Genomic DNA, 21,401 nt, shown 5'->3' with positions numbered 1-21,401 from the left:
CCCTCATCCACTGGATCGATGGATGTCTCCAGAATGTGGTTGAGTAAGAGGGACCAACGGATTACTCAATTGAATCGAATGAATTATTTCGAGACGAGGTGTCAGAAAAGCGATTAACCTCGGGTCAGGTCGGTGGTTGTGCCATCCACATGAATCCAACCACGAGTCTTCTCATACTTGATGCTCTAAACCAGTGCTAATCGCCATTTCTAATTCTGACAGTATACAAGAGTCACCATGTCCCTTCGCATCGCCGTCCTCGAGTGCGACACTCCTATCGACCCCCTCCGAGAGCGCTATGGCACCTACGGGGATTTCTTCGAGCGCCTCCTCCGCACATCCCTACAAGAACTTGGAAAAAGCGAGACGGAGCTACAAATCAGCAAATGGGATGTGGTGAACAACACAAATTATCCCGACCCCAAGCAGTTCGATGCGTTACTCTTGAGTGGCAGCAGTACGTCGTCTGACCCGAGAAGCATGCACCTGGACTGACGACCATAGAATATGACGCATGGTCGGACGAGCCCTGGATCCTCAGTCTGACCGACTACGTGAAGCGCATCCACGCGCAACAAGACACACCGATCATTGGAATCTGTTTCGGGCACCAGATCGTTGCACGCGCGCTGGGGATGCGGGTCGGCCGCAGCGACGCAGGTTGGGAGATCGCCGTCCTTCCCATCTCGCTGGGCGAGGCTGGATGGAAGTTATTCCAGAGGGATACCTTGGTAGGTGGATGAGAATTGAAGTCAATGTCTGGGGCTAATGGAGTGCGCAGTCTCTACATCAGATGCACCGCGATATCGTAATCGAAGTCCCCAAGGAATGCGTCAACTTAGGGTCGAGTGTGCTCTGCGAAGTTCAAGGACTGTACCAACCGCAACGTCTCCTCACCGTGCAGGGACACCCGGAATACGACGAGTTCGTCGAGACCAAGTTGATTGAGATGCGAACGGCGGCGGGGGTATTCGACCCGGAGCTGTCGCGAGACGGTCTGGCGCGGGTGGGCAAGGCCCACGACGGCGTGGTGGTCGGAAAGGCCATTTGTCAGTTGATTCTGCAGGAGCTATGAAAGCATTAGCAATGGAATTTAGACACTGGTAGAATAGATAGACAGGAACAGGAAGAGGGAACAGCTGTGTCATCGAACCCACCAGAGCTCCACCCGATGCGCGCTCTTTTCCCCACTTCAGACCGCGCCACATTGGACTGTCTTATCGGCCTTATCCATCCATCCCACTTGAATTTATAACTCTCTTCCCCGCCAACTCTCCCACCACCATTTTACTGATCTATACTGGTATTCTGTTTTAAAATATATCCAAAATGTCTAACCGGATCGTAACCCTCTCGCCATCCACCAACAAGTCCGTGTTCGAGCACCCCGGACACAGCGTTGAAGATGCGCGCAAGATCGCCGTCGACTCGCTCAAGGCCTTCCAATCGTTCAAGAAGAGCTCTCTAGACGAGCGAAAGGCCCTTGCCACCAAGGCGCTGGGAATCGTCGATGCCAACAAAGAGACGCTGGCGCAGGAGCTGAGCGCCCAGATGGGTCGGCCCATCGCGTTTGCCATCAAAGAGGTCGAGACCATGCTCAAGCGGGCGGAGTACTTGATCGGCAAGGCCGACGAGAGCCTCAAGAACTACCAGGGCGAGCCTGAGAGCGGGTTTCGACGGTTCCTGAAGAAGAAGCCCTTGGGAGTGACACTCCTGGTCACCCCTTGGAACGTGAGCATTGCCTGTCTATCCCGCCGTCAAAGCCATGGTTAACACCAACAGTACCCCTACCTCGTAACAATCAACACCCTCCTCCCCTCCCTTCTAGCCGGCAACACCGTCATCCTGCGCCCATCCCCGCAGACCCCGCTGGTCGGCGAGCGCCTGCACACATACTTCACGCAGGCGGGGTTCCCGCCCAACGTCTTGCAGCTCCTCCACGTGGGGTCCCCGGACGTCCTCGACGCGGTGGTCCAGATCCCCGAGATCAGTTTCGTTTCGTTCACGGGCTCGACCGCTGGCGGTGTGCGCCTCCGCGAAGCGACCTCCAAGCGCATCATCCCTGTAAACCTGGAACTGGGAGGCAACGACCCGGCGTACGTGCGGCCGGACGCAGACCTGAAATACGTCGCGGAGCAGCTGGTCGACGGGGCCGTATTTAACCAGGGACAGAGTTGTTGTGCGATCGAGCGTGTGTATGTGCATGCGGATGTGCATGATGCGTTTGTGGTGGAGGTGCAGAAGGAGTTGGGATCGTACGTGACCCATCTGATGGATTGTGTGTATTTGTAGATGCTGACGGGTGGACAGGTACAAACTGGGCGACCCGGCCGCGACCAGCACCACGGTCGGCCCGGTGATTTCGCAGGCCGCCCTGAAAAACATCAAGGCACATGTGGCGGACGCCCTGGCCAAGGGAGCCCAGGACGTGACTCCCGCGAACGAGACCTTTGCGAACCCCCCCGCGCAGGGCAACTACCTGGCGCCGGTGGTGCTGACGGGGGCGAACCACAATATGGAAGTGATGAAGGAGGAGACCTTCGGGCCGGTGATGCCGATCATGAAGGTATCTTCGGACGAAGAGGCCGTGCGACTGATGAACGACAGCGACTACGGCCTGACGGCGAGCGTGTGGACGAAGGACATCGCGCGGGGAGAGGAGCTGATCGAGGAGATCGAGGCCGGCACGGTGTATATCAACCGGGCGGATTACCCGAGTCCGGTACGTTTCTCTTCTTCTACGATAAAATATTTCTTGCTAACGAGGGTAACTAGGATCTGGCATGGATTGGATGGAAGAATTCGGGGCTGGGATGCACGCTGGGACCGCATGCGTTTGAGGCGTTTTACAAACTGAAGAGCTTCCACATTCGTGAGAAGCAGGGTTGATCCAATCAGATATGAAGTTACGTTGGGTAGTCATCTAGATAATAGGCCAATACGAGATGCAGGATTCCAGCCTTGCACAATCCTTGTCGACTCCGCGCGTTAGTTTCCAACGGCCAGTCTTCTCTGCTAAACACGACTTCTTCACAACACCAGAGTCATCAGCTCCCGGAAAACCAGTATCAGAATCAGAATCAGAAGAAATCAGAATCATAATCAAAACAACAATAAGGTTAAGAAAAAGAAAAAAGAAAGAAAATGCCCACATTCTACCCCTCCCTCACCCCGAGCCTCACAACATGGGCCACCCAGCAGCCCGTCTTCTTCGTCTGCAGCGCGCCCCTCCGCGGAAAGCACATCAACATGTCCCCCAAGGGCATGGCCGACACCTCGCTAGCGATCATGGGCCCCAACGAAGCGGCCTACATCGACATGACGGGGTCCGGCAACGAGACGATCGCGCACGTGCGCGAGAACGGCCGGTTGACGGTCATGTTCTGCTCGTTTGAGACGACGCCCCGTATCCTGCGACTGTTTTGCACGGGGAGGGTGGTTGAGGCTGGGGATGAGGGGGCGTTTGGAAGGGCTGTGGAGAGGATGGGGTTGAGCGGGAAGGTGTTGGTTGGGGCGAGGGCGGTGATTGTCTTGGATATTTTCAAGGTTCGTCTTTTTATTTCCCCTCTGTTCTCTTCTTACGTTGAAGTTCCACTTATGTTATGGCTCCTGCTGTATGAGTTGGGCATTGGCTGATATTGACAGGTCCAAACGTCCTGCGGCTTTGGCGTCCCCCGCCTGGCGCTGACCGTCGACCCCGACACGGACAAGCCCACCCCCACGCTGGCAACGCGCGACACCTGGCTCAAGGAAGCGGAGAGACTGAACCGCGTGGGCAAGCTGGAGGGATACCGAGCGGAGTGGAACACGCAGAGCTTGGATGGACTGCCGGGACTGGAGTCGGCGAGGAAGGAGAGCGGGGGATTGCGGTCTGTGTGGTGGGGGCGGGTGGGCAATTGGTCGCGCTGGTATCGCACGCACATCGAGTGGGTGGTGGTTGTGGCCATGGTGGCCTTTCATTTCTATGCGTATGATGTTTACCCCGTCATTCTGGCTCTTTCTTTCCCTCTCTTGCTCAGTTGAGTGGTGGGTAGTGGTGGTGGGGAAGTGAGGAAAGATGCGCGCTCCGAGACCGCGGCGTTATCGCTATCGGGGAGCTGTTATCGTCCGGCTCCCCACTTTGGTTCCTTTATAAGATTCTCTTTCTTCAATTCCAACACTCTTCATTTCTTCTCTCTACACTCTACTATCTACCTACACACGTACACCCTCAGTACTTCTATATCATATCAATACAGCAACATGCCAGGCAGACTCGCCGGAAAGAACGCCATCGTCACCGGCGCCGCCGGGTACCTCCTCCCCCACCCCTCCCTCCCCCGCCAATCCACATAACTAACAGTCCAACAGAGGCATCGGCCTTGAAACCACCATCCTGATGCTCCGCGAAGGCGCCTCCGTCCTCATGACAGACATCAGCGCCCCGGCGCTCTCCCGCGCGATCACCAAAGCGCAAGAAGCCGCCCCCAACCACGCCGGCCGCGTCGAGACCCGCACCGTCGACGTCAGCAACGAAGACCAAGTCGCCGAGGCCGTGACGGCCCTCGACAGCTGGGGTGGGCTGGACATCATGTTCAACAACGCGGGCATCATGCACGCGGACGACGGCGACGCCAGCAGCACCCCCGAGCGCATCTGGGACATGACCATGAACATCAACGTCAAGGGCGTCTGGTTCGGCTGCAAGCATGCGGTGCTGGCTTTCCGGAGGAACAAGAAGGCTCGTGCTAGCGTTATCAACACTGCGAGCATGGTCGCGCTTGTTGGCGCTGCGACGCCTCAGTTGGCGTATACGGCTAGTAAGGGTGCTGTGTTGGCGCTGACTCGCGAGTTGGCGATTGTGCATGCCCGTGAGGGATTCCGCTTTAATTCGCTGTGTCCCGCGCCGCTGAAGTATGTCCCCTTCTTTCTCTACCTCCTCTTCTTCACCTCCAGGTTGTACTGACCAACCTAGCACCCCCCTCCTCCAGGACTGGCTCGGCGACGACAAGGAGAAGCGCTTCCGCCGCGAGGTGCACTTCCCGACAGGACGGTTCGGCGAGGCCATCGAGCAGGCTCACGCGGTCGTCTTCCTCGCCAGCGACGAGAGCAGCTTCGTCAACGCGACCGACTTTGTCGTCGACGGCGGCCTGACCAAGGCCTACGTGACGCCCGAGGGGCCCGCCGCCGAAGCGCCCAAGAACCTCGGCAGCTAGACACCCATCACATGATAGTAATAATAACAATAACGAACCTGTATATAGACCCAAATGCAATGAAATGACTCAAGCAAAAGAGATCCAGATCTGCGTTCGTTCCATAGCCCGGCAGATATTCCACGGCCCGGCCTGATCAGGCGGCACCCGCCACATATGCTCAAGGAGAAGCAGCGTCCGCTGCATATTACCGAGCCCGAACCGCTCAACCATAGCGACTAGTCTCCGACGCAGCGAGTCCTGGTGCGCGGTGTCAGCGAGACAAGACCCCACGACGACGATCGGCCAGCAGAGACCGGAGTTGATGCGCGCGGTGGCGTCCAGCTGCGCAAGGTAGGCCAGTGCGTCCAACACGGCGGCGTCTATCTGCGCGCGGTGCATGCCGACCAGTCCGGTTGATGTGGGGCTGCTGTCATCGCGCCGCGAGAATGGCGTTAGTGCTGTGTAGAGGTAGAGGAGCATTGCTTGTTGGAAGATGCGGCCTGCGAGCATCACTTCGTGGCTGACGGAGGGGTAGGGTGTCCAGCGGGTGAGTTGGGCTTGGAGGGAGCCGTACATGGCGATGTCGTCGGCGGAGGGGGGGCGGTTGTTGTTGTTACTATTGGTGTTGTTGTTATTGCTTTCGGCATCGTTGCGCATCCACTGCCGGCCGAGGTCGAAGATGCAGGGGATGAGGAGGAGCAGCTCCATCCAGCAGCCGCAGAGGTTCCCGACGTACTGCCTGTCAGAGAGTTGGCGGGCGCGTTGTTCGAGGTCGAAGTCGAGGAGGAGCTGTGCGCTGAGCCGGGCATCGATGGAGATCATGCTGGTCGCAGCAGTATAAGTGTAATATTCAATCACAAAAGCCTTCAGCTCAGCAGGAACAGCAGCATCACTGAGCGACAACAACCGACTCAGCAGCGAGTTAGCCGCGGACAAGTGGTCAAATATAGTCCCCGTGATATCGCCCTTAGCCGTCTCAGTGAAACACATAACAAGCGCACCGACAGTTAGCATGAGCGGGTTCGTCTCCTTCCCGTCGAGGAAGTCCGTGACGCCGCGGCGGAAAAGACGCAGCGCGCGCGTGTAGTGTCCTTGCGCGACGGCATCGTCAGGCTGGTGTTGCTGGTGGTGGTCGCGCTGGCGCCGGAAGGCCCGGTGGGCGGCGCTCTGCGTCAGGACTAGCTGCAGGAGTAGGTCGCTGGTGAAGGCTAGCGGGACGATCTGCACTAGGAAGGGGTTGACGGGCGTGGAGCCGTTCGCCATGCAGTCGGCCGTCGTGGCTAGGTAGTGGCTGAGGAGCTCGAAGCTGTCTGGGCTGTAGCCGGGGAGCATGGATAGGCTGCGGGGGAGGATGGTGCTGACGGATGTGGGCCAGCATGAGCCTGTTGGCTCCATACTGTCGGATGATGGTGATGGATGGGTACATCCAACAGGCACCAGGGGAGCCAGGATCTCCTCCTCGACGACAGCATCGCCAGGACTGGTCGTCAATCCCGCGGAGGAAGAATCGGGGGGAGAAGACGACACCGACGCGTCCCGGTTCGCCGACGGAGATAGATGCGGGAGGAGATCCTCTCCAGCATCATCCTCATCCGGGTTCTCCCTCCTCGGCGACGGCCAGTTGCAGATCAACTTATTACGCACACATCCCCCGCACGCGGGGCGGGACTCGTCGCATTTCTTCTTGCGGCGACGGCAGGTAAAACAGCCTGTTCGCACGCGCACGATCGGTTCAGTCCGAAGCTTCTTCTTCGGGGGCATGATATTGGAGTTGTAGGAACCGCCATACGGTGTCGAGGTTGGTCAGTTGTCGGTGGAAGGATGGAGGCAGGAATGCGCGGGGGAGACTCGGTTGGTGAAGGGATTGGGAATCCGGATTGGTGGAGAGAGTGGAGCCTGGTCCTGGCAGAGTGGAGCCAACCGTGCATTTGCAGTACTAGATGGTGAGCAGGGATACATAGTTGCTATCTCTTCCTTGTCTCTTTACTTTTCTATACATCTGGCTTTTCTGGTCGTTGTTAAGAAGGTCGCGAGGTCACGAGTTAGGGCTATGTGGATTAGTCATTTAGATATATAAATATAAATTGTATATCATCGGCAGTCAACACCGGTCGCATTTATACCTGCAGACACATCCCAAATGCTACTCGACTAGGATAAACATGTATGATTCACCTTCGGTCAATCAAAGCACTTTCACACGAACTCCCTGGGTTCCCGGCTTCGGCTGCGGTAAGAACATCTCCCTCGCACAATCAACCGCCTCCCGCCCCGTCTCATACAACTCGAACTCAAACGAGCGATAGACGTTCGCCATCGCGATGTACAGCTCCGCCTGAGCAAGGTTGATGCCCAGGCACGAGCGTGTACCGCGCCCAAACGATACCAGATACCGGGAAAGTCTCTTGCCGTCTGGCGCGAGCGGGTCGCCGAGCCAGCGTTCAGGCTTGAAGGTGCAGCTGTCGGGGAAGATGGCCTCGTCGTGCGCGACGGCGTAGTTGTCCATGCTGATCAGAGTGCCCGGGGGGATGACCCAGGATTTGTAGGTGAGGGGGAAGGTCTGGGAGATGCGGCCGTTGCGACCGGGGATTCCGTAGGAGAGTCGGATGCCTTTGCGTTATTAGTTTTTTCTTCTCTTTTCATCTAATTATTATGCAGGTGTTGAGAAGACGTACTCTCTTGGATGCAGGCGGTAAGATAGGGCAGCTTTTCTAGGTCTGTGAGAGACGGCGGGTTTGCCGGATCGGGAATGGCGGTCTCTAGTTCCTGGCGCAGGGTCTTCCAAATGTGCGGGTGGCTGAAGATGTGGAAGCTGGAGAGGGTGAGGGTGTACTTGGTTGTCTCGAAACCGGCACCCACGACGAGTGTGGCTTCGTGGTGCAGACGTTGTCGAGACACCTCCTCCGGCGGCAGGTCGGACTGAAGCAGAGCCTCGAAGACATTGCGCTGATCGGATTTCTTGACCACGGAGTCTTTGTTGCGCAATATCTCGTCGATCTGAAGTTGGAGTTGCTGAAAAATGTGGGTGTCAGTATTTCCCTTGTGTGGCTCAGGCACACAGGACCACAAAGCATGGAAGGATTCAACGGACATTGAAGAAATTGATCACGGATTTCATCCGCGGCTGCAGCATGATGACGAGCCAGTCGGGCAAGATGTTCATAAGCTCTGTGACGATCGGGAACTGCGTGACGACGTGCACCCCGTCCAGCAGATCGACCAGCGCATGGATGAACGGCGACCGGAACTCGGGCGCCTCGAGGAACCCATACCCTTCGCCGAAGCAGTACTGCACGATGATATCCGACGCGATGCACCCCCACACCCAGTCCATCTGCAAGACCTTCCCTGTCCCGGCATACTCCCGGCGCAGTCGGTCACAGAGCTTGTCCACCTGGGTTTGCATCATGGGCGCCGCCTGCGCGATGGATCGTTTGGAGAAGAAAGGGTTCAGCGCGGCGCGACGAAGACGATGGACGTCATGCTTGGGGGTTCCAAAGGTGGCGGTGGGGTTGTTGAAGCGGTGTGCGAGGTGCTGTCCCTTGTCCCAGGGGAGGGATTGCGAGAACAGGTCTTCGTAGAAAAAGGAATCTTGGATGTGGATTTCGAACGGACTGATACGGATGATGGGGCCTTGTTCTTATTAGCCTTTTCTTCCTTCCTGGGTTCACTGTAGTGAGACTGTATCTTGCACTCCGGAAAGGGTGAATTACCATATTGCTCATGCAGCTTGCGATAGTGAAACATGAACTGCCCCCCCGGCGCCTTGAGATCATAATACGCTTCGTACCACCGTGTCGCAGCGGCCAACTTCGGACCCGGAAACCGCGCCAGTGGGTGAAAATACAGTCGGTAAATCACCAACCCGACCATATACGAGAGTAGACCTGCTGCGATAGAGATCGCCAGCCGGAGAGGCGACTGAACCGCTAGCTGGAGCAGCTCGACCAAGCCTTGAACCAGACCCATGGTAGCGATCCGGTGCAATGCGAATCAATTGGGGATTATAGGAGGAAAGCTGACTGGGCTCCACCCCGTTTTGTATAATATGATTGCGGGGAGACTATGGCTATTAGATGGTATTTTTATGCTCGAGCCGTCGGGGTTTGGAAGGCCCGTAGACGTGAGTGGGCTGTTATGAACCCGAAAAAGTTAAGATCCCTGAAACCCTTATCAATTAGGACTTCGGGACTGGGTATTGTGGACGCCCCGCTGAAGATAAAACGATGCCACTGGCTAGACAGGGTGGAGCGTTCATGGGGGAGGTTTGGCAGGAGAATTAGGGTGGAATAGCGGTGGAGGATGAGACCACGCCCCGTCTAACACTGGAAATGGGAAGAAATCATTGGTGTGAAAGGTCTTGAATGGTCCTCTTGGGATTTGAAAGGTTTCCACTGCAGGGATCTTTTGGGACCTGTCGTATTTCGAGTGTCCGGACTTTCGAACCCCGAAGGAATCGAGGTGGAGATCTTGACCAAGCTAAGCTAGGGGCCATTGTTGGTAATGCCAGATCGGCATTAGTTAGTGATTGATCACGTAAATCTGCTGTATGATGCTTCATATTGGCGATGGTTTCAAGTTCAGGTATTTAAACACTCCGAGTAACTAACGTGGCCGATGACGAGGTATGTTGACCATTTGAGGTGATGTTTGGCGTCCACTGGGTCTTGCTATTTGTATAGCTAGGCGTTGAGCTTCAAATTCAAGTAGCCAGGCAAGAGCCTCATGGTGAGCTGCACGAGCCTGGTGCATCTCATCCTCAGCCGGGAACTGTCTGCTGCTATCCTTAGTGAACGTCAGAGATCAAAGAATCAATCTAAGGGTGTCCGAAAGACGACCGTTACCATGGTCTTATGGAGATTACTGCGCAGCGCGCTTACTGGCGCGGTCCACTCATTCATGTAATTAGTGCTTATTTGACAGGTGGGAGTGGCTAAGCGACATGATCCATCATTCAGATGGAAACATCGTGCTCGAGAGGTTGATGGTCTCATATGACACGTCCTTCATTTATTCGGCGTTGTTTCGAAGTGATTCACTATATCATTTACAACTCTCATGACTCATAACCCGACTGATCACTACTTGGTGATTCCGCTCTCTTGCGTTCCCTTCTATCGAGACGGTTAGTGGACCAAGCACTGGATCTGTCATGACAGGAGCACACTTACCAGAGTTCGGCTATACGATACACCGATGTTGATGTCGTTCTTGGAGTCATGCGGCACGGGGCTGAGGTAGTTGAACGTCGGCTTGTGTCCAGACCAGGTCTTCTGAACCACCGGCAAGATGCCGTGTCCAGCAGAGCACTGAGCCTCCGTCAAGGGAGCCGGCCACTCGCCCGAAAAATGGCCTCCATCCTCTCTCGAGAGCGGACCCTCGTTCGTTTCGCTGAGCATCAGCTTCTTGGTATTCTCGACCTTCCAGTTGACGTAGCCGGTCTTCTGGGCCACCAAGCCTAACAGGTTCGCGCCGCAGTCCCAGCGGCCCAGGGACGGGAGGCCCCAGTTGGCCGCCAGGGACGCGATGGTGGAGTAGTGCGTGTAGAAGGTGTCGTCCGTCTGGCCGCGCATTTCCTGGGGGACGGCGCCGCCCAACAGAAGGGTGTAAACCTGGTTGCCGATGTCCGTGTTGTCGTTCTCGTCGAAGGTGAGCATGACCAGCGTATCGGTGCTGAAATACTCGTTCTGCAGCAGGTTCTTCAGGAAGCCGGTGACCCAGCCAGCGGCTTCCTCGAGCTCGGTGTCGTGCGCGTCGTTGGTCATGTTGGGCGTGATGAAGCTGAACTGTGGCAAGCGCTTCTGCTGCAAGTCGTCGTCGAGGTGCTTGAAGTTCTTGATCTGGCGGAGGCGCGTCGCGTCCTTGGTCACCGACTCATACATGATCAGGGGGTTGTGCTTGCGCACGTAGTCGTCCTCGCCGTCGTTCTGGTAATCTTCGTCCTGGAACCCCACGTGGGGCATGTCTTCCTGGTACTCGCCCCAGGAGATCTGCTTGGTGTCGAACATGTCCGCGATGGTGGAGATGTTGGCGGGGACACTCAGATTTTCGTCATTGTCCAGACCGAAGGTGTCGCCACCGGCAGCGCCCATGTAATTCGGCATGGAGGGATGGGTCAGGGCATAGAAGTTGGTCAACAGCAAGCCTTCTTTCGCGAGTTCGGCGAAGTCTTTATTCTTGACGGCGTCCTCATAGTCCTGCATGATGCGGGCTGTTATTATGGCCTCCATCCCCCTCTCGTCCGATAGAAGATGCATCTGAACATACCTTATTCTCCATCCAGACCTGGACAAATCGATTAAAAGCCAACCCCTTCACGTTAGACACCGGCGAGAAGGGGTCATCCTTGCCTCCACCATCGCCGCCATTGCCACCATTGCCGCCATTGTCGCCATTGGAAATGCGCTTCTTGCACGTGGGGGCGGCCAGTGCTAGCGATAGGCCTCCAACGAGGGCCAGGAGAGATTGAGGCAACATGTTGGCTTAGGAATCGACAAGTACAGTACCGATACTAAACACCTTGAGCTGGGGAGTTCAGACGCACGAACGAGGAAACGGGAGGGAGGCCGTCTAAATACCCGGTCGGTGGCCTTGACCGGCCGATCCGCGCCCTGACTAGGGTTGCATTGCTTGAAGTCCCCCATGGAGTGGAGAAGGAGGGAGCATCATGGTCCAAGGGTAGGTAAGAGGATTGAAGGACGAAGGATGTGTGGGCGGAACTATAACCAAGGCACCGAATTGCCTAAACGGGACCCGCATAAATTAGTGGAGACGCGCTGACTGAGCTGATTGGTTATGCAGAGGGTGGCCCCAAGGGTGCCTGACACGTGCGGGGGAGATTCTCCCTCATTAGACCTTCGACCTGGCCGATCCTGGTGCTGGATTCTTCATCCTGAAGGACCAGAGAGGATCAGAGATGATCCCAGAGGATCATCCAAGGTGCGCCCTAGGGCACTTCCAAGTTTCCACACATCCTCCAGCCAGTATTTTGGCTGGCATTGGTCAGTCACGTGGGGCTATATCGGCCAGGCACCATGAAGGTCTTCCACGCGCACCCCAGGCTTTTCAGTGCCAATACCAACGTTTGAAAAGAATAATATGACGGCGAGAATTGGATCGCTATTATAGATAGTCTGCAAACGGTACAATGATGTAGCCATTGCGCTGAGAAAACGACCCTATCTATGGCCGGCGCACCCTTTCCCGGTCAACCCTGGGCGTCACCGGCACGCGATCCGGTGTTCTCTTGGGGGCCACAAGCTGTAAGCTTCAGTCCTCGACCCCTGAAGCTCCTTGTGGTTGTGACCAATCTCCTTGAGGCGTCGAGTTAGCGCGACTTCATGCAAGTGCGATTGTCCTACTGCGTTACGACATCGCAAAACAAGACGCATGGGTTATATGGCCCATGGAGAATTTCTCCCAGGTTGTGAACTATTTTCAGACGTTGCAGAGAACCATGGTATGCGCTTCGTGATTGGAAAGCTCCCTAGGCATGCTGTTCCCGTACCAAACCACACGCTAGACGGCGCACCCGCACCATTCCTGCGCAGTGAAGCGCCGCCGGACAATCGGGCACAATCTAGCACCGACGGTCTGTTGGAAGAAAAGGCACATTGGACTGCGCCCCGAGATCCGTGTTATTCCACCACAGAACCGCTCGTTACTCTCCTCCGAGGGAGTACTCATCCACGCCCCCGGACCCACTCCTTGGCAGTCACAGTTAGCCGTCACAGTTGCAGCCTGGCGATAGTCAGTGGACAGCAGACCTCCGTCGTCTAGCATGGGAATGCTCAACGAGAAGCGCGTCGTGTTCAACTCCCATCGTCTCACAGAACACGACGTCCTGTCGCATTCGAGAAGCCACCGCTACCGAATTAGAATTCACACCGTCGGTGCTCGTTCCCATCCTTATGCCCTCCCATCATCCAAGCTTAACACCGCAAACCTATTCGAAAACGTCACCGCACTGTTTTTCTGAACTCCCATCCCCATCCCATTTCCATCCTCTCCACCTCCCACCTCTCCCCACCCAACGCCCTTAAAGCCTCCACCAAACCCTCAATCCACACCCCATGCGAGCGAATACTCCCCACAAGGCTAGAATCCGAGCTCCTGTCTGCGACCCGCTCAAAATACGCATGCATCGCGGACCTCGCGGCGATGATCGACCGGAAGAGGCGGAACACGCGGGACGGGATCCGCCGGACGTGCTGTGCTATTAGTCGAGACAGGGAGACGAGCCCGGATAGGGTGATCCTGCCTGTGCTTGTTGCTGCTGTCTCGGGATGGTATGCTATGACTCTGCTGGAGGTGTGGATTATCCAGTTTATGGGGTGGCGTTCGTTGGATTTGTAGGGTGAGTTTGTCATGGTTGTTAGTTAGGATGGCTTTGTAGGGTTATCTTGGTTGGTGTAGTCTATAATAGATGAATAGTAGATAGGTAGGGAAGTATGTATGTTGAAATGTAGATATATACCAATGACGACATCCATCCATCTATATCCACCGCCACATAGACATCATAATCTCAACAAAACCGTCTTCCTCCATCAGTCCTATCAGACCACGGGTTAGGCCATTCACAAACCACAGACCCAAGCAGATGAATGGATACCCAGCTCGACATCATAGCCGCAAATAACGACGTATGTACACCCTGTCTGACCTGACCCGAGCAAGCATGCGGTCATTTCCCGTGGGGAACTAAGTACCGTTAATTCCACAACTCAGGTAGCTAGGTAGATGACCGCACTGCACTGTATCTCTATCGAATCATATCCCTCTCTCTCTGAGAGAAGAATGGTAGATATCATGTAATGGGTAGGGTGTTTAATGGGGTACTTACAAGGCGTGAAGCTATCACCGATTTTAATCAAGCTGCTGACGGAAGTCACTCACTCAAGCAACTGCTTCTGTTGATAATCTATTGGACTGGTGTTACGTCATTCATGAGTGAGGTAATGGGGTGTGGTGCGCTCTTTATGGATTGCTGTTGAGTATGTGGTTTGGTTGTTTACTTGGTTTGCTGCATGGGGTCGATCTAGTCTTTGGAATGGCAGGCGGTGATTTCTTGGGTTGTTGGGTATGATGATCTAGGATTGGTAATCTAGGTGGTGACATGACTGGCATACGTTCCTAGTGTATGGGGTTTAAAAAGGTACATAGATAACAATAAGTCGTTGGCTCCATTATGTAGCAAGAAATCTATCGATCTAGGCTGCAGATATACGTCATGTTTTAACCATCAAGCTTTTCAGTCCATGACAAGCATGGCTCATCGAACCGTCAAAACAGAAAGAAAAGACTTAAAAAGTCTTGGTCTCGCCCTCCTTGAGCTTGCCAGCACCAACCAGGCGCTTGGACTCCTCGGCGTAGACGTTCTTGACGGCAGCGACATCCTTGCCCGCGGCAGTCAGACGCTCGGCCAGACCAGCCAGCTCCTCAGCGTCGATTTTGCTGATGATGAGATCGACGTCGGTGAGCACGGAATCGACCTCAGCGGCGGAGGGGGCGCCGGACTCGGCGAAGTAGTTGGTATCCTTGACGGAGGCCTTGAGCACACGCTTGTTCTTCTTGGACGCGTTCTTAGCGGCCTCCTTGGCCTTCTTGTTCTTCTCGCGGTCGGCCTTGGCGGCCTCCTCGGCGGCCTTCTTGCGCTCCTCCTCCTCGACGCGGGCGCGCTCCTTCTCCTCGGCCAGACGCTTGGCCTCGGCCTCCTTCTCGAGACGCTTCTTGTCCTTGCCAGCGCGGGCGGCCTTGCGGAAGTTCTTGATGCGCTCGTCCATGCCGGCCAGGTCGTCGACCATGTGGCGCAGACGGGTGATGTCCTCGGTCTTTCTCTTGCGGCGGGCGTTGGCGTTCTTCTTCTCGACGTGGCGCTTCTGGTCGCGGTTCTCGTTGTCATCGGGGACATCCTCGTCCAGGTACTCGAACGTCCGCCAGCTGTCGAAGTTGTACCAGAAGTTGTAGAAGTTCTCGACGTGCTCCTGGGTGGAGTTCTCGTCGCCCAGCTCGGGCACGGGCTGCACGCGGGAGAAGCGGCTCTCGGCCTGGAGCACGGGACGCCACAGCTTGAAGAAGTTGCCCTTCTGCACCTCCTTCTTGCTGGGCGGGTCCACCTCGCAGGCCTCGTCCACGGAGTCGAACTGGCGGCGGCGCACGGGGTCCTGCAGCAGCTCGGCGGCGATCTGGATGCACTTGAAGAAGCTGTCGTTCTCGTCACGGTCGCCCATGGCGGCCTTCTTGTCGGGATGGTGACGCAGGACCTTCTTGCGGTGGGCCCGCTTGATCTGATCGGGGGTGGCGCGCCAGCGGTGCTTGCTCAGACCGAGCACGGCATAGTGGTCTTGGCTCTAGAAGTGGGTGAGTAAATTGCTTTGATGGGATGGTAGCCAGATTGACAAACCTTCCAGTCCTTAGCGTCCCGGGACAGCATCATGGGGTCTTCATTTTCAGAGATGTCGTCGTCCTCCTCCTGCTCCGTCTTCTTGACGGTGTGCTGGGCCTGGATGCGCTCATCCTCGGAGAAAGTGCGGTGATGACGCTTCTATGCGGTTGTCAGTATCTTCCCGAAATCTAATGCCTTATTTTGTAATGTAAGATAGACATACTCTGCGGGCATGGGCCAGGAAGTGAGGCCCAACGGGCTCTACGGTCCGCTGGGTGCCGGCGGACAGAGTGCCAACGGCCTTGAAGTCCTTATCGGCACTCCATCCCTGAGGCAGGGCGGGCAAGGTCACATTCACGACCTGGGGGGTAGACATGGTGGTGGTGTCGAAGCCAAAGGACAGAGGTGTGCTTCGAGATGAGGTGGGGGGATGAAGAAGTCGGAAGTAAAAAAGTAAGAAAAAAAAGCGTGAAAAGTTGAAAAAGTCATTTTCGGGCGGTGTTTTCTGCCCCGGGCTGCCGCCCTCACGAGGACCAATGGGAGACGGGAGGTCTCGGAGGTCATCAAGTGGCGCTGGAAACCAAATATTTCGCCCATCGTTCGATTGGATTCCTCTCCATAATTGACGATTATCCTTGACGTTTGATCCATTTCTTCTCTTAATCCCCTCGACTACTCTCACCCTATCAAGACATGGCTTCTGCTGTTCCTTCCGCGCGGAGTGCCTATCGCCAGCTCCTTCGCAGCACCCGCGTTGCTTTCCGCGGTTTGTACTCCGACCATGGTCTTTCGGATGACAGGAAGGTACTAATACAGTCTCGCTGCAGAGGATGTCCGTGTGATGATCGGCGCTCGTAAAGAGGCCCGTCAGCAGTTTGACAGTCATCCGCGGGTAGGCATCGACACGCCTATGCAGATCAACCATGCCCTGGAAGTGGCGGACATCTTGAAACACAACCTCGTCCAGGGGGTGAGGGAAGACGGCAATGAAGACGCCAAATGGCGTAAGTGGTGTCTTTCTGATGAGTTGCAGACTACGCAATGATGCTAATGGTGGCGGGGAATGGCTAGAACTTCGCATCCACGAGGATATCGAGCGCGGCGATAACGACTCGATCAAGATCGGGGGAAAGAGCGTCAAGGTTGACAAGGCGTGCTCGTCATAATACGAAACTTGCTTACGCTGTGAAAGTCATGCTTTGTGCGCATTGTATTATACTAGTTATACCCAACGTTTTTGGTCTCTCTCCTTTGGCGTCATCGTGGGGGGTATTTTTTGGATGTGATGGAAAAAGAAAAGGAAAGAAAAGAGGGAAAAATAAAACATATGTGAACATATTATAAACAGACAACGCCCGCTTCGAACATACACCTGGACCCTCCCAATTTCCGATTGATCCCTGTAGCAACCGATAAATGTACTCTCTAGTCCCCATACATGCTGGAATAGGTGACCTGTCCGCTCCCCGGGGGCGGTGCCACGACGGCAGCACGCGGCTTCTCCTGCTTGTTGGCGTCCTCGCCTGCGGCCGTGATCGATTTATTCGCAGCATGCCCCCCTCCCCGGGCGTTGGGCACCGCGGTTCGACCCTCGCGGGCATTCTTGATCCGCTCTTCCCGATCGAGGTTGTCCAAAGGCTTGGGCTTGCCCCAACGGATGCGTAGCGGACAGCCGTGGATGACGGCCTTGCCCTGGCACTGGCGGGCAGCCGCCTCGGCTCCCTCCCGCGTGGCATAGTTGACGAACGCCGAGTGGGCGCGATGCGAACAGACCAGCGAGCGGAGCTGGCCGAACTGCGTGAAGAACTCCCGTAGGGCATATTCGGGCAAGTCGTCCTCCACGCCCGTGACGAAAAGCGTGATAATATTCTGGTCCGCGGGGGGTTGGATATCCTCGGCCGACGGAGGCAGCTGCGCCGTGCCGGGGAAGGGCCGGCCACCACGGCCGCCGCCGCGTGCGTTGCCTCGTCCGCGCCCAGGCAACGCGGTTCCCCGTCGGCTGTCGCTCGTCCGGATGGGGCCCGGTCCGTTGCCGTACCGACTGTGCACGACGGGCGCGTCGCCCGCCGGCTCCTCGGTCTCCTCCTCCGTCGGCTTGTGTTCCAACTGGCGCGGTTTCCGGTAGTAAGGTTGGCTGTTGGCGAGTCTCCGGAGCAGATCGCGCGCTTTCTCGTCCGTCTTCTCGTATTCTTCGAGGGCACCGCGTCCTTCCTCGATCTCTTTCTCGTGGCCTTGGGCATAGTACTCGCGGTTGATGGTGCTCTCGGGGCCCGGGGCCACCATCTTGAGGGCGGCATCACGGACGACAATGGGCAGACCGAAGGACAGATCGAGCATGCAGCACTGGCAGCAGTTCTTCAAGCGGGCGCAAGTCAGGCAGATGCCGGTTCGCTTGGTGCGGGCGGTGCGGTCGGCTTTCCAGCGGAAGACGGTGAACGGACGGGTGCACTGAGTCAATTAGTATGTGAAGCCAAGTGTCGGAGTCTAGAATGCATTTGAAAAAAGAAAGAGTGGGCCACGTACGATCTTGCATTCTTCGCCGTAGTCCTCCTTGAGCATCTGCACGTAAGGATTATCGGGGAGACAGCTTTCGCAGACGGAGGGAAAGTCGGTGGTTTCCCAGCCGGACCGATTAAGGTCTTGCTTAATCTGAGGGGGAGGCATGGTAGCGGGCGGGACAGAAAATAGATCCAAACCCAGCCAAAGATCCGGTGGAGGTGGCAGTGATGCTGGAAATGATGCTGGGATTGACGGAGATTGATGATTATCGATAATGCTCGAGCCAACGGTGGCGTGTGTGGCGCGTGTGTGGCTGGGGTTGACTCAACTCTCACGTGACTATTGCGTTTTATCGATAAGAGTCTTAAATTTATTTTTATTTCTATCCTTATCTTATCGTTGTTGGATTGGATATGTTGGCCTCGTGGCCTTGTTGGCCTGGCTGACGCCAACGTCCATCGGTCCCTCTCTTCATATCGTATTGACCGTATTAACCCATCAGCCACCACCCTCTCCACCCACTGGAGCGAATTCGAGCCACCCCGGATGAGAGATTACCGGTGCAAGGAGGTGGTGATTCCACTGCATTGCAATCTCGAACCAGTGGTACTTGCAGACACAGCCCGCCGAGTCCGTGGACCCCTCCGGCATCTCGATGCGTCGCATTGAATCCAATCCCGTCCTTGTAATCAGCCCGAGACCAGTCGGATGGCCATCTCACTCGAGACCTCCTTTGTCGACCAGATCCAGGGCCACAGACAGAAATGCCCGCAACAAATAACAACGTGCCCAGCCGGGAGAAGTGGATCCCTAGCAAAGACCCGGGCTCGACACTATCTATGGTGTCTGTCACATGCCAGCCACCTCCAGAGATTTTCTCTTGCTCAGTTTCTCTATTCTATGTGTGCAGCGTACACTACTCCATATCCTCAGATTAATTACAATCGTCCGTCCGATATCTCTGATCGTCTAGAACCCCCGGGTGGAAAATGAACGGTTCAGGCACCCAGGCTACCCCGGACTGTTTGGGTCTAGCCCCGGACCGAATGGGGTTAGCGGGCCCATTCCTGGGGTGGTGATTGGCTGCGGGGCGGGAGTCGCAAGCCTGCCCACTCAGGCACTTTTTTTTCCCTTCCGCCTCCTTTTGTCGTATTCCCGTCGTATTTGCCTCCCCCATTCTTTTTCTCCCCTGCCCCAAAGTCTCTCTCCCTGTTTCCCCCATCTTCACCTCGCTCCTCCCTTTACCCTTTAAACTCAATTCCCTTCTTTAGGTTGTGTTATAAATTCTCCTTCTTTCTCCCGGCGAGATCCCAATTGCTCCTCTCTCAATTTCTTTTACATCGGAAACTTACTTTGTTTTTTCCTCCTCACTGATACCCCCTTTTTCCTCACCGCTACCCCATCTTTCTATCTTCACATCATGGCTCCCGCGGCTCTCGAACAGGAGAACCACTCGCGCGATGCGGACTTCAACCGTGCCATGCACGGAAAGTCCTTCCAATCCGAGGGTGGGTTGGCTGCCCTGCGCGGCAAGGATACCGCGGCGCAGGAGGCTGCTGTCGATGAGTATTTCAAGCACTGGGATAACAAGGACGCTGCGGAGGAGACCGAGGAGACTCGCGCCGTAAGTACTGGGCAATCTGTCGCTCAACCTCACCGCAGGATGGTACTGACTGATCGCTATCTTAGGCCCGTCGCGCCGAATATGCCACCCTGACCAGACAGTATGTCGCAACACACTCCGTCCCTCGTTAACAAAAAATCCATTCCAATACTAATGTGCGCGCCGCAGTTACTACAACCTTGCGACTGATTTCTACGAGTACGGCTGGGGCTCCTCGTTCCATTTCTGCCGCTTCGCCAAGGGCGAGCCCTTCCTCCAGGCCATTGCCCGCCATGAGCACTACCTCGCCCATCAGATCAACATCAAGCCCGGCATGCGGGTGCTGGATGTCGGCTGCGGTGTCGGTGGCCCCGCGCGCGAGATCGTCAAGTTCACCGACGCCAACGTCGTCGGTTTGAACAACAATGACTACCAGATCCAGCGCGCCACCCGGTACGCCGAGCGCGAGGGCCTGAGCGACAAGCTGAGCTTCGTCAAGGGTGATTTCATGCAGATGAGCTTCCCCGACAACAGCTTCGATGCCGTCTACGCCATCGAGGCCACCTGCCACGCCCCCGAGCTCGAGGGCGTGTACAAGGAGATCCAGCGCGTGCTGAAGCCCGGCGGCGTCTTCGGCGTCTACGAGTGGTTGATGACCGACGAGTACAACAACGACAACGCCGAGCACCGCAAGATCCGTCTCGGTATCGAGCAGGGTGACGGTATCTCCAACATGGTCCGCGTCTCCGAGGGTCTGGACGCCATCCGCAACGCCGGCTTCGAGCTCAAGCACCACGAGGATCTGGCCGACCGACCCGACGAGATCCCCTGGTACTTCCCCCTCGCGGGCTCCTTCAGGCACATGTCGTCCCCCTGGGACTTCCTGACCATCGCCCGGATGACCTGGTGGGGCCGCGGCATCGCTCACCGCTTCGTCGGCGCCTTTGAATCCATCGGTCTCTTCCCGCGGGGTTCGCAGAAGACGGCCGACAGTCTGGCCCTGGCCGGTGACTGCCTGGTCGCTGGCGGTGAGAAGAAGCTCTTCACCCCCATGTACCTGATGGTGGGCCGCAAGCCGGAGTAAACCCGTCAGCTTCCTTGACGGGATTCTGATTCTTACGCGAAACGCTATACAAAAAGAAACCAAAAAACAAAGAGACAAGACACGTGGTTCTGTTTGCATCCTTGTCGAAGGCGGTCTAACTATTTAATCCTGATGATTCTCCGAGCCTTTCTTATTCCCTTTATTCCACTTTTACCCTTTCTCGCTTTCTTCTATTGCTTTTCTTTATTTTCTTGTGTCTAATGTATCTTTCTATTTTTCTATTTGTTTTATATCTTTGGTCTCCTTCTCTTCTGTTATTATAATTGCGTACCGCTGAGATGCACGGGGCCCATGTCCGCTTCGGACTGTACGATGACCAAGAATGCGTCGATGGAGTTATGTCTAGCTTAATAGAATAAAAAGCGACCTGTCTAAGCTTTCATGAGTTCTTGTATATTTTATAGCCACATTTCCCCTGACTCTAACTAACAATTAAAACACATTGCCCAATTGCTGATTATATGCCCCTACCGCCCATCGAAAGAATCAATGTTGAAAAAGGTAGGTAATTACTTGATTTAATATTAAGATTATAGAACAACAAATTCCTTTCATACTAATAACCACAGCCAATCCTCCAATACCAACCACTCCACCTTACACATACATATACATATAGCACTCTAGGTA

The 21,401-nt window shown here is 55.7% G+C and overlaps 10 protein-coding genes across 10 annotated transcripts; 5 read left to right on the top strand and 5 right to left on the bottom strand.

The window, feature by feature from the left end:
• Positions 1-237: 237 nt before the first annotated feature.
• BDW47DRAFT_134833 (Aldedh-domain-containing protein) lies at positions 238-3,017 on the top strand (the record flags this gene model as incomplete). The annotated part of the gene is made up of 7 exons (XM_024818180.1): positions 238-457; positions 505-731; positions 782-1,033; positions 1,372-1,731; positions 1,783-2,255; positions 2,311-2,722; positions 2,776-3,017. The coding sequence occupies 7 exons, from the start codon at positions 238-240 to the stop codon at positions 2,887-2,889; spliced, it is 2,058 nt and encodes a 685-aa protein (XP_024674496.1). The 3' UTR covers positions 2,890-3,017.
• Positions 3,007-4,128, top strand: BDW47DRAFT_88300 (uncharacterized protein). Its single transcript, XM_024820113.1, has 2 exons — positions 3,007-3,546; positions 3,646-4,128. Exons 1-2 carry the CDS (start codon positions 3,145-3,147, stop codon positions 4,021-4,023), a joined length of 780 nt encoding a protein of 259 aa, XP_024674495.1. The 5' UTR covers positions 3,007-3,144; the 3' UTR covers positions 4,024-4,128.
• Positions 4,129-4,242: 114 nt separating this feature from the next.
• BDW47DRAFT_123501 (oxidoreductase, short-chain dehydrogenase/reductase family) lies at positions 4,243-5,195 on the top strand (the record flags this gene model as incomplete). The annotated part of the gene is made up of 3 exons (XM_024816066.1): positions 4,243-4,292; positions 4,351-4,893; positions 4,955-5,195. The coding sequence occupies 3 exons, from the start codon at positions 4,243-4,245 to the stop codon at positions 5,193-5,195; spliced, it is 834 nt and encodes a 277-aa protein (XP_024674494.1).
• Positions 5,157-7,109, bottom strand: BDW47DRAFT_134829 (Zn(II)2Cys6 transcription factor). The gene has a single exon (XM_024818179.1). The coding sequence runs from the start codon at positions 6,936-6,938 to the stop codon at positions 5,265-5,267; it is 1,674 nt and encodes a 557-aa protein (XP_024674493.1). The 5' UTR covers positions 6,939-7,109; the 3' UTR covers positions 5,157-5,264.
• Positions 7,110-7,272: 163 nt separating this feature from the next.
• On the bottom strand, positions 7,273-9,278 carry BDW47DRAFT_88290 (cytochrome P450). The gene is made up of 4 exons (XM_024820112.1): positions 8,891-9,278; positions 8,269-8,810; positions 7,853-8,189; positions 7,273-7,787 (listed from the first exon to the last, which is right to left on the bottom strand). Exons 1-4 carry the CDS (start codon positions 9,144-9,146, stop codon positions 7,363-7,365), a joined length of 1,560 nt encoding a protein of 519 aa, XP_024674492.1. The 5' UTR covers positions 9,147-9,278; the 3' UTR covers positions 7,273-7,362.
• A 980-nt stretch (positions 9,279-10,258) lies between these two features.
• Positions 10,259-11,654, bottom strand: BDW47DRAFT_115876 (putative acid phosphatase; the record flags this gene model as incomplete). Its single annotated transcript, XM_024814848.1, has 3 exons — positions 10,259-10,291; positions 10,349-11,374; positions 11,445-11,654. The coding sequence occupies 3 exons, from the start codon at positions 11,652-11,654 to the stop codon at positions 10,259-10,261; spliced, it is 1,269 nt and encodes a 422-aa protein (XP_024674491.1).
• Positions 11,655-14,343: 2,689 nt separating this feature from the next.
• On the bottom strand, positions 14,344-16,001 carry BDW47DRAFT_88282 (putative ribosome associated DnaJ chaperone Zuotin). The gene is made up of 3 exons (XM_024820111.1): positions 15,788-16,001; positions 15,583-15,723; positions 14,344-15,529 (listed from the first exon to the last, which is right to left on the bottom strand). The coding sequence occupies exons 1-3, from the start codon at positions 15,938-15,940 to the stop codon at positions 14,483-14,485; spliced, it is 1,341 nt and encodes a 446-aa protein (XP_024674490.1). The 5' UTR covers positions 15,941-16,001; the 3' UTR covers positions 14,344-14,482.
• Positions 16,002-16,257: 256 nt separating this feature from the next.
• Positions 16,258-16,730, top strand: BDW47DRAFT_123495 (LYR motif-containing protein; the record flags this gene model as incomplete). Its single annotated transcript, XM_024816065.1, has 3 exons — positions 16,258-16,330; positions 16,392-16,568; positions 16,636-16,730. The coding sequence occupies 3 exons, from the start codon at positions 16,258-16,260 to the stop codon at positions 16,728-16,730; spliced, it is 345 nt and encodes a 114-aa protein (XP_024674489.1).
• An 87-nt stretch (positions 16,731-16,817) lies between these two features.
• On the bottom strand, positions 16,818-18,363 carry slt11 (Pre-mRNA-splicing factor ECM2). The gene is made up of 2 exons (XM_024820110.1): positions 18,088-18,363; positions 16,818-18,012 (listed from the first exon to the last, which is right to left on the bottom strand). Exons 1-2 carry the CDS (start codon positions 18,226-18,228, stop codon positions 16,990-16,992), a joined length of 1,164 nt encoding a protein of 387 aa, XP_024674488.1. The 5' UTR covers positions 18,229-18,363; the 3' UTR covers positions 16,818-16,989.
• A 907-nt stretch (positions 18,364-19,270) lies between these two features.
• On the top strand, positions 19,271-21,153 carry erg6 (sterol 24-C-methyltransferase). The gene is made up of 3 exons (XM_024811604.1): positions 19,271-19,687; positions 19,753-19,787; positions 19,856-21,153. Exons 1-3 carry the CDS (start codon positions 19,484-19,486, stop codon positions 20,748-20,750), a joined length of 1,134 nt encoding a protein of 377 aa, XP_024674487.1. The 5' UTR covers positions 19,271-19,483; the 3' UTR covers positions 20,751-21,153.
• The last annotated feature ends 248 nt before the right edge of the window (positions 21,154-21,401 follow it).

Source organism: Aspergillus candidus (assembly GCF_002847045.1).
Source record: "Aspergillus candidus strain CBS 102.13 unplaced genomic scaffold BDW47scaffold_8, whole genome shotgun sequence".
In the NCBI taxonomy this organism is placed as follows: domain Eukaryota; kingdom Fungi; phylum Ascomycota; class Eurotiomycetes; order Eurotiales; family Aspergillaceae; genus Aspergillus; species Aspergillus candidus.
Note: the sequence above shows the minus strand (reverse complement) of the source record. Positions and strands in the feature narration are given on the sequence as shown.